This window comes from Salvelinus sp. IW2-2015, linkage group LG11 (assembly GCF_002910315.2).
Source record: "Salvelinus sp. IW2-2015 linkage group LG11, ASM291031v2, whole genome shotgun sequence".
NCBI lineage: Eukaryota > Metazoa > Chordata > Actinopteri > Salmoniformes > Salmonidae > Salvelinus > Salvelinus sp. IW2-2015.
This window is the reverse complement of record NC_036851.1, coordinates 10,731,859-10,742,533: the sequence shown is the minus strand read 5'-3', so window position 1 is coordinate 10,742,533 and position 10,675 is coordinate 10,731,859. Positions and strand designations below refer to the sequence as shown.

The 10,675-nt window shown below is 44.2% G+C and overlaps 1 protein-coding gene across 1 annotated transcript in view; it reads left to right on the top strand.

Annotated features, from left to right (window-relative positions):
- Nucleotides 1–10,675, top strand: part of LOC111970558 (voltage-dependent calcium channel subunit alpha-2/delta-2) — a 245,971-nt gene that overhangs the window by 218,421 nt on the left and 16,875 nt on the right. Inside the window, 6 exon segments of the mRNA XM_070445816.1 lie at nucleotides 2,975–3,208; nucleotides 3,442–3,507; nucleotides 8,679–8,753; nucleotides 8,844–8,918; nucleotides 9,066–9,137; nucleotides 9,352–9,423. Of these exon segments, the coding sequence (XP_070301917.1) occupies nucleotides 2,975–3,208; nucleotides 3,442–3,507; nucleotides 8,679–8,753; nucleotides 8,844–8,918; nucleotides 9,066–9,137; nucleotides 9,352–9,423 (594 nt within the window).

The window sequence follows — 10,675 nt, the reverse complement described above, 5'->3', positions numbered from 1 at the left end:
GACTACACTGTGAAATACAGGCTACATCAGCTACATGTATGTGTAACTGACTACACTGTCAAATACAGGCTACATCAGCTACATGCATGTGTAACTGACTACACTGTCAAATACAGGCTACATCAGCTACATGTATGTGTAACTGACTACACTGTCAAATACAGGCTACATCAGCTACATGTATGTGTAACGACTACACTGTCAAATATAGGCTACATCAGCTACATGTATGTGTCACTGACTACACTGTGAAATACAGGCTACATCAGCTACATGTATGTGTAACTGACTACACTGTGAAATACAGGCTACATCAGCTACATGCATGTGTAACTGACTAAGCTGTCAAATACAGGCTACATCAGCTACATGCATGTGTAACTGACTAACTAGTCAACTAACAGGCTACATCACTACATGTATGTGTAACTACTACACTGTGGAATACAGGCACATCAGCTACATGTATGTGTAACTGACTACACTGTGAAATACAGGCTACATCAGCTACATGTATGTGTAACTGACTACACTGTGAAATACAGGCTACATCAGCTACATGTATGTGTAACTGAACTACGCTGTGAAAATACAGGCTACAATCACGCTACATGTATGTGTAACTGACTACACTGTTCAATATGAGGCTACATCAGCATACATGCATGGTGTCAAGACTGCAACTACCGTCTATGTGTGAATGACAGGCATAACATCAGCTACATGATGCTGTAACTGATCTACCTAGTGGAATACAGGCACATTCAGGCTATAGCATGTGTAACGACATACGGCTGTATAATATACAGTGCTACCACTCCAGCGTCCAATGTAGTGTAACTGCAGCTGACCATGTGAACAGCATACAGCCGACTAATGCATTTAATGCACATGTGAAATACGCTTACACTACGGTAGGAACGACTACACTCGGAAATCAAGCTAAATCAGCTACCATATAACTGTAAGGTGACAATAACTCATGCTACATAATGTGTAAACTGACTACACTGATGAAAATCACAGCCTAAACATCAGCTACGACTGTAATGATTACACTGACACCGACTCACAATAAGCATGACTTCGATTAGGAATTAAACGTGAAGACAGCTTACATCAGCTACTAGGTATGTGTAACTGCACTACATGTCAAATAACAGGCTACAATTCTAGCTACATGCATGATGATTAAAGTAGAACGAAACCCCAACCTGAGTCAATAATACAGCTGAGCAATCCTAAGACATCCATGTATGGAGATTATAGTAAACCACCTGACTACACTGTCAAATAACTAGTACGTAGCATATGTCGCATATCTACATGTAATAGGAAATAGCGAGCGATTTGTAACTGAACTTACGATGTCAAATAATAGGCTTAACTATGTAGTCAGTGACTATAACATCTTGTATTTGTCACTTGACTCAATCTGTATGAGAAAACGAGCGCGTAAACATTCAGGACACGTATCGGATGTGATGGTGTAACTGAAACTACACACTGAGATCAATACAGGCCTACATCAGGCTACATGCATGTGTAATCTGAATATAAAGCGTGAAGCTTCAAATACAAGCTGATCATCATACAGGCTTACAGAGTGCAATGTGTGAGTAAAACTGAACTATCTACACTGGTCAATAAACTGAACAGGCTACAATCGCCTACAGTAAATAGTGTAAACTAGTTACACATACATGTAGCTGATGTAGCCTGTATTTCACAGTGTAGTCAGTTACACATGCATATAGCTGATGTAGCCTGTATTTCACAGTGTAGTTGCACAAACAGACAGGATGCTACTTGGTTGGCCTGTTGGAGGCACGTAAAGTAGTCCCTGGTCGTAGCAATACATTAACCCACAGAAGCGTTAGCTTGGACCCTGGCCTCTACCTACGTGTGGCTCTGGTTCCCTTGGACCTCCTCAGYCTTTCTGCTGGCTGACTTTAATGTTCGCTAGATTGTTCTAGTCAGGCGGAAAATGTCCCCTACACCCTGTGAAAAGGTCTGCCTGTCATCATCTTGATGAAATATCTCCCTGTGGCCCGTTAAACGGGAGTTTGACTGAGCTAATAATAGAATAGGTGACGCCTGTCAGCACCTCAGTGTTCAGCCAATGAATAACAAACGGTCAAAGGCACGACATTGGAACAAGACTGTGTGGAACAGGTATACACAGACGGTTATGGTTAAGGTCTGAGTGCTATAAAGGAATATTCCATCATGTAAAGGGGACATTGTTTACTGACTGTGTGAATAAGACCACTTTTACATAGCCACTTGTCACATTCTGTAACTCCCTACTTTGTTGGCGTGATCAGCAGTAGTTTAACTACCTAGATCTGTTTTAGATTTGTATGGAATCTCCCTAAATTCCTCACCCGCAATTGAGATAAATCGGAGTCGGTGAAGGAGTCACCATTGCCTTTCGTTTTCCCATGATCTATTTGAACAGAAACAGCAGGAACTCACRAAGATGTTGCACTGACAGAATCAAACTCCCAAGGTCAGAAGGTTTTCTTCTCAGAGTTGGGTGATGTGACCCCTGTCACGGGGCCCCCCCAATCGCATCCCAATAACAGCATCCCATGGATCAATTAAACATCTTTGTCGTTTAGAATCTGTAAAACGAACCGACGGAGAGACGAATTTGATGAACGTGATGAGTCACTCGTGAGTTTAACCCTTGACCCTTGTTTTCCCACACGGAGAGGCGTTTTCACACTGCCGTGCTGGACACAGAGAGCCAGTGGGAGATTGGCCTGTTTGTGCCAAGTGCCCCCAGCACTCCTATTGTGTTTTTAATAGCTGATTCATAATGATGAATAACGACTCTGAATGGYTGAAGACTGTCTGCAGGCTTTACTGCTCCTCAGCACTGGGCAGCTTCTCCTGGTTAATATGACGAGGAGAAGACTTGTCAGGGTCTTATAGTTTTACGTTGAATAAGGGTGACATGCTCTTACAGCTCACTGTTTTAACAACCCCCACTGCAAGGCATGCACTATCAAGCAGTAGATGCTGTGTGTGTGTGTCTGTGTGTCTGTGTCTGTGTGTGTGKGTCGTTGCTCTGACGTGTGTGTTCTCCTCCATGTTCTCCTCCATGTCTCAGGAGTACCTGGATGTGCTGGGTCGGCCCATGGTGCTGGCTGGGCCCAAGGCCAAGCTGGTCCAATGGACCAACGTCTACCAGGATGCTCTGGTAAGACACAGACTGATAACTAGCAACACAATGTCTCTGTTACATTACATTTCTGTTTTAATACAAGTTTACCGTGTACTAGCCACACTTCAAGCCCTTTAGCTTGCAAACGTCTCTTTTGAGTCATAACATAGCTATGTTTTAGATGGCAAAACGTTATATAGATGCTAACACGACCTTGTGAATTCCTGTGTCTTAAGATATTGATTTTGCTATGTTGTTTGTGTGTTCAGGGTCTGGGTCTGGTTATCACTGGGACCATGCCGGTCTTCAACCTCACCGCTGATGCAAACTCTCAGGTGAACATTAGGGTTTACACTGATTAACGAGTTAATAGACTTCATTTATTGCCCTGTTCATCTTCAAAAGGTCTCAGGGCGATTGTAAAAGTCTCTCGATCCTCTGTGGCTTTTTGAGGACCACTGTCAACAGATCCCGATACATAAACAGATATTGCATCAGTACTAACTTAGATTTCCCATTTGAGCAACAGGGTTTGCACCATTGTAAAACMACAGGAATCCTGACTACAAAATATAGTCCCTTTGTTTCTCTGTAACTCCCTAATGTTGAGCATCAGTCATGTCTAATGGCACCTTCCCATCCTGGTGCAGCGACCAGACCACCGCAGGGCAACACTGACCCCCTGAGGTGGCAACAGGCCCAGCAGCTCTGATATATCCTTACACTCATGTCGGATTCACACTTTAGGGCTGCCACAGACCAGCTCAGCTTTGCAACTATGCTGGATGTGTAACCAGTCCAGTTCAGCTTTGCTTGGCTTGCCTCGGTTCCAACCCAGCTTTGCTAAATAGTGACTTTTTTAGTGACTTTTTTTACCCAAAGTTCATACTATTATCACATATGACCGCCAAGCACTTCTGGACATCAGATCGACAGTTACTAATCTCGATTTCGACACTGTTCATACCGGACCCTATTCCTTTGTTCCATGGGCTAGCAAAACGCTGCAGGCGTGGAAACGGGAGACGAGGTAGAGTCCTGGTGAAATTGAGGCGAAGAGAAAATCCGAACGGCGCTCCTCTCTGTTCTATTGGCAATTGTCCAGTCACTGGAGAATAAGATGGATGAGCTTCGTTCGAGAGTCTCCTATCAGATAGACTTTAAAAGCTGCAATATTACATGTCTTGCTGAAACGTGTCTGGATGATGACGCTATGCACGTAGTGCTCAGTGGATTCTCCGTGCAGCGACAGKATCGTACATAGGCTTCGGAGAAGTCGAAAGGAGGTAGAGGGTGTTTTTTCATAAATAACAACTGGTGTGCTGCTTCAAGTGTGAAGAAAATGTCAAGCTTTTGTTCACCTGATATAGAATACCTCATGGTAAGAGAGTTCTCATCCGTAATTATTACAGCTGACTACATCCCGTCCCAAGCCAGCGCCACTCTGGCACTCAACGAGCTGTATGGGGCCATAAACAAGCAAGAAACTCGAGACAAGTCCCTCCCTCATCCTACCTTCKGCAAATCTGACCACGGCTCTATTCTCCTGTTTACAAMCAAAAGCTCAAACAGGAAGTACCAGTGATGCRCTCAATACGGAAGTGGTCGGATGAAGCAGACGCGACGCTACAAGATTGTTTTGCTAGTACATACTGGGATGTGTTCCGGGATTCATCCGATAGCATTGAGGAGTTTCCTACAGCAGTCACGGGCTTCATCAACAAGTTCATAAATGATGTTGTCCCCCCAGTGACTATAAGAACGTATCCAAACCAAAAACCATGGATTACAGGCAATATCCGCACAGGGCTAAAGGTTAGAGCTACCGCTTACAAGGAACGGGACACGGACATGGACGCATACAAGAAAACCCACTACGACCTCCGACAAGACATCAAACATGTGAAAGGACAATATAGGAGGAAGGTAGAATCCTATTACACTGGCTCTGACGCTCGTCGTATGTGGCAGGGCTTGCAGACAATAACAGATTACAAAGGGAAACTCAACCATGAGTTGCCCAGCGATGCAGAACTCCCAAATGAATTAAATGTCTTTTATGCTCGCTTCGAGGAATATAACAATGTGCCTTGCGTGAAAGGCTCTGTTTTTCCGGATGACTGTGTGATCTCTCTCTCCGTGGCTAATGTGAGCCAAACGTTTTAACAGGTTAACAATCACAAAGCCGTCGGGCCAGACGGAATACCAGCGGGTGTTCTCAAGTCATGTACAGACCAGCTGGCAAGTGTCTTCACAGACATTTTCAATCTCTCCTTGTCCCAGTCTGTAATCCCAACATGTTTCAAGCTGACCACCATTGTCCCTGTTCCCAAGGGCTCCAAGGTAACCTGCCTAAAGGACTATCGCCCTGTAGCACACACATCTGTAATTATGAAGTGCTTTGAAAGGCTGGTCATGACACACATCAACACTATCATTCCAGACAGACTAGACCCATTCCATTTTGCATACCGCCCCAATAGATCCACAGATGACGCAATCTAAATTGCACTTCACACTGCCCTCTCCCACCTGGACAAGAGGGRAAATAACTATGTGAGAATGCTGCTCATAGACCACAGCTCAGCGTTCAACACCATAGTCCCCTCCAAGCTCATTACCAAGCTAGGGACCCTGGGACTGAACCCCTCTCTCTGCAACTGGATCCTGGACTTCCTGACTGGCCGGCCCCAGGTGGTGAGGGTAGGCAACAACACCTCCACCACGCTGACCCTCAACACGGGGGCCCCTCAGGGGTGTGTGCTCATTCCCCTCCAGTACTCCCTGTTCACCCACGACTGCATGACCACGCATGAATCCAACACCATCATTAAGTTTGCTGACGTCACAACGGTGTTAGGCCTGATCACAGACAGCAATGAGTCCGCCTACAGAGAGTAGGTCAGAGACTTAGCAGTGTGGTGCCAGGACAGCAACCTCTCCCTCAATGTCAGTGAGACAAAGGAGCTGATTGTGGACTATAGGAAGAAGAGGGGAGAGCACGCTCCCATCCACATTGACAGGGCTGTTGTGGAGCGGGTCGAGACCTTCAAGTTTCTTCTACATCACTAAGGACCTAACATGGTCCACACACACCCACACTGTCGGGACGAGGGCACGGCCCTCTTCCCGATTTGTCATGGGCCCTCGGATCCTCAAGAAGTTCTACAGCTGCACCATCTTGACTGGCTGCATCACCGCTTGGTATGGCAAATGCACAGCCCTGGACCACAAAGTGCTACAGAGGGTGGTGCGGACAGCCCAGTACAGGGCCGAGCTCCCTGCCATCCAGGACCTCTCTATCTGGCGGTGTTCAGACTGCTAAATAGTCAATTAATGGTACCCAAACTATCTGCACTAACTCTATCTTGCACCGTCCCTATGCACACTCACTAGACTATATATACAAACCAAATACACACTCACACACCACATTCACACTCCCACACAAAAACCATACACATACACTACATGCACACACACATAACACACACGCAGACTGACACAATACAAACACACATACATACACATTACACACATACACGCACACTCACACACACACACTTTTACACTCATCATTTGCTGCTGCTGTTCTGTTCTTTATTTTACTGTTATTATTATCTATCCTGATGCCTAGTCACTTTACCCTGCCTTCATGTACATATCTATCTCAAATACCTCATACCTCTGCACATTGATCTGGTACTGGTACTCGCTGTATATACCTCTGCACATTGATCTGGTACTGGTACTTGCTGTATATACCCGGTCTGCACATGATCTGGTAGCTGGTACTTGTTTCTTGCTGTTTATAGTTATTCATCCTCCTGCAACATTGATAGGTTGTTGTTAATCTTTAGTTTATTGGTACTTTATTCGCTGCTGTATTACTCCGTCTGTTTATATTTGAATATCGCTGGTCCACTCCGGTACTCCTGCATGCTATTATTTTTTTCTCTCTGCACATCCTGGGATCTGGTACTCCGCGTACTACTTTTGTACGCATGCTCATCATGGTTTTACCCTTTTCTTTGTATCAATTTTGTTTTGGTATTCTTTTATTTGATTTTGTGTACGGTTCTGTCTGCTTATGTTATTTTTGTTCGGACGACCCCCTCTGCACATTGACTCCCTGGTACTGGTCTTGCCTGTATATACTCTGCACACGTTGATCTGTGTCAAGCTGGTTACTCTTTTCACGCGTATAGATACTCTGCAGCTATTAGATTCTTTGTTACTTTTGCGGGATATACTCGTCTGCTATATACCTCTGATTTTTGATTTCTGGTACTTTTTGGTAACCTTCCTTTTTTTGTCTTTTGTTTATTATTTTAGTTCCTTTTTTTCTCTTCGTCTCTTTGTATTTATTTTCATTCTATTAGTGGTCTTCTCATTTGTATTATATATAACTGGTAGCTGTCCTACCCTTTCCCCTTCTTTCAGTTGTTTTTTTGAGCATATGACAAATAAAAGTTAATTTGATTGGATTTTTGATGTACATCTGTTGCTTAGCTCCCACTGAATCAACTGTTAAAACCAAATAGAAAATATTGACTCTTGAATCACGCAGGCTTAAAAAACAGAGGGATGCTATGACAAATTGACTCAGTTCCAGGGTGTAGACATAGATTAGTCAGATGGTACACATGGTTATAAGTCACAGATGGTGAGGGCAGCTTTTCAGCAGTCAGTCTAAAGGCCCCGTTTGCTGTGTGTGTGCTTCCACTGTGTCTGTGAGTGTGAGTGTATGAGTGTGTGTGTGTGTGTGTGTGTGCAGCCTCTGCTTCTTAATGTGAGAGGCTGAATGATAATGTAATGACAGGATCAGTGAGAGAGGTACAGATGCTCATACTTCTGAAACCCTAACAAAAGTTTATTACTAGAACAGGTGGCAGGCAAAACGACAGGTCAAGTGCAGGCAGTGTTCAGTAATCCAGATCAGAGTCCAAAAGGTACAGAACGGCAGGCAGTCTCAGGGGAAACGGGAAACCAGGAACTAGAAACAGACAGGAGCAAGGGGAAAACCACTGGTAGGCAAGACGAAYAAAACAAACTGGCCACAGACAAACAGAGAACACAGATATAAATACACAAGGGATAATGAGCGGAGATGGGAGGCACCTGGTGGGGGGTGGAGACAAGCACAAAGACAGGTCAAACAGATCAGGGTGTGACCCCCCCCCCCCTAATTATTTGAAATGACACTTGTCTTTTACTACTAGCACTAACTTTGCTGATAGCTTCGTTATTGTGGAAAAATGTACCTACTACGACTGTGATATGTAGTTGTCTCACCTAGCTATCTTACGATGAACGCACTAATGCTGCATTTAGATGGTACGAGGTAGACCGTAGTTGGCAAACCGGATGTCATTGTTTTCATTGACAGCACGACGGTAAATGCCGTTGAGGCTGGCGTTGAATGCCGTCAGCTGCCATGGTAGACGGGACTTGCCGCCAGAGTTCAAATATTTCAACTTTTGCCGTCTGTGTTGTTTTTACACAGACTCAGCTCGTCCTTGGTGTCATGGGAGTGGATGTTGCGATCAACGAAATTAAGAGGAAGACACCAACATATAGGGTAAGTACGTCACACATGCACGCAGCTCACATGCAGTAGAAATATCTTTACTTTTTTCACTGGTTTTAAGTCTCAACTCTGTCCCTACAGCTTGGAGCCAATGGATACACGTATGCAATCGACAAAAATGGCTATTTGCTCCTGCACCCCAACTTGCAACCTAAGGTAGGACCCAAACTGTCCTCAAATCACTCCTACTGACTCTAGTTCTATATATCATTTGTATTTCTCTGTTCTGGAGGTCTTGGATTTTCTACCCAGATACGGGTATTATTCTTGGTGTCTGATTGGCTGCACGTCTCTCTCTCTCAGATCATTAACTTCAGAGAGCCTGTCACTCTGGACTTCCTGGATGCTGAGCTGGAGGACAGTAAGAAGGAGGAGGTAAAGACAGTGATCACCTGAACACCCACACATCTCTAACATTGTAACTACAACTGTATCACAGTGGTCCCATGACCAAACTGTTGAATCAAATGTTACAGCTGGTTTTGGTTAACGTAGAAGTAACTCTCCATCTCCCTTTTGCCGTTGTCATTTCCTTCTCATTTTTTCCCGTCTCATATTCTGTCTGTTTCTATCCCTCGCTCTCTCGCAGATCCGTCGTGACATGATTGATGGAAAATCAGGGCAAAGGAAAATCACGACCCTCATTAAGTCAGTTGATGAGGCAAGTCATCAAAATATGAGGCTCAGCCATGATCCGTGCCGGTACCATCCAGAACAACTTGAGTTAGGACTACCGTTCAACTTGTTTTTGAGGAAGGGATTCTTTATATAYACAGTGCCTTCGGAAAGTATTCAGACCCCTTGACTTTTTCCACATTTTGTTACGTTACAGCTTCATTCTRAAATGTAATAAATATTTATTTTGTCCCTCATCAATGTACACGCAATACCCCATAATGACARAGTAAAAACAGGGTGTTAGACATTTTCGCTAACTTATGACAAATACAAAAAACTGAAATAGCATATTTACAYAAGTATTCAGTCCCTTYASTCAGCACCTTTGGAAGTGATTACCGCATTGAGTCTTCTTTGGAATGACGCTACAAGCTTGGCACACCTGTATTTGGGGAGTTTCTCCCATTCTTCTCTGCGGATCCTCTCAAGCTCTGTCAGGTTGGATGGGGAGCATCGCTGCACAGCTATTTTCAGGTCTCTCCAGAGATGTTCGATCGGGTTCAAGTCCGAGCTCCGGCCCGGATACTAATTTATATATATTATACATATCAGTGCCTTTGGAAAGTATCAGACCCCTTGACTTTTTCACTTTGTTACGTTACAGCTTTATTCTAAAATGGATAAAACATTTTTTACAAATCCTCAGCAATATACACACAATACCCTATAATGACAAAGCAAAAACACGTTTTAGATATTTTTTTAAATCTCAGGTGCATCTTGTTCCATTGATCATCCTTGAGATGTTTCTACAACTTAATTGAGGTTACCTGTGTTAAATTACATTTATCGGACATGATTTGGAAAGCACACCTGTCTATTAAGGTCCCACAGTTGACAGTGCATTTCAGCAGCAAAAAAAAAAGCTATGAGTCGAAGGAATTGTCCGTAGAGCTCCGAGACAGATTTGTCGAGGCACAGATCTGGGGAAGTGTACCAAAACATTTCTGCAGCATTGAAGGTCCCCAAGAACACAGTGCTCATCATTCTTAAATGGAAGAAGTTTAGAACCACAAGACTCTTCCTAGAGCTGGCCGCCGGCCAAACTGAGTAATCAGGAGAAGGCCTTGGTCAGGGAGTGACCAAGAACCCGAAGTCACTCTGACAGAGCTCTAGAGTTCTCTGTGGGATGGAGAACCTTCCAGAAGGACAACTATCGCTGTAGCACTCCACCAATTATGCTTTACGTAGAGTGCCAGACGGAAGCCACTCCTCAGTAAAGGCAGACAGCCCGC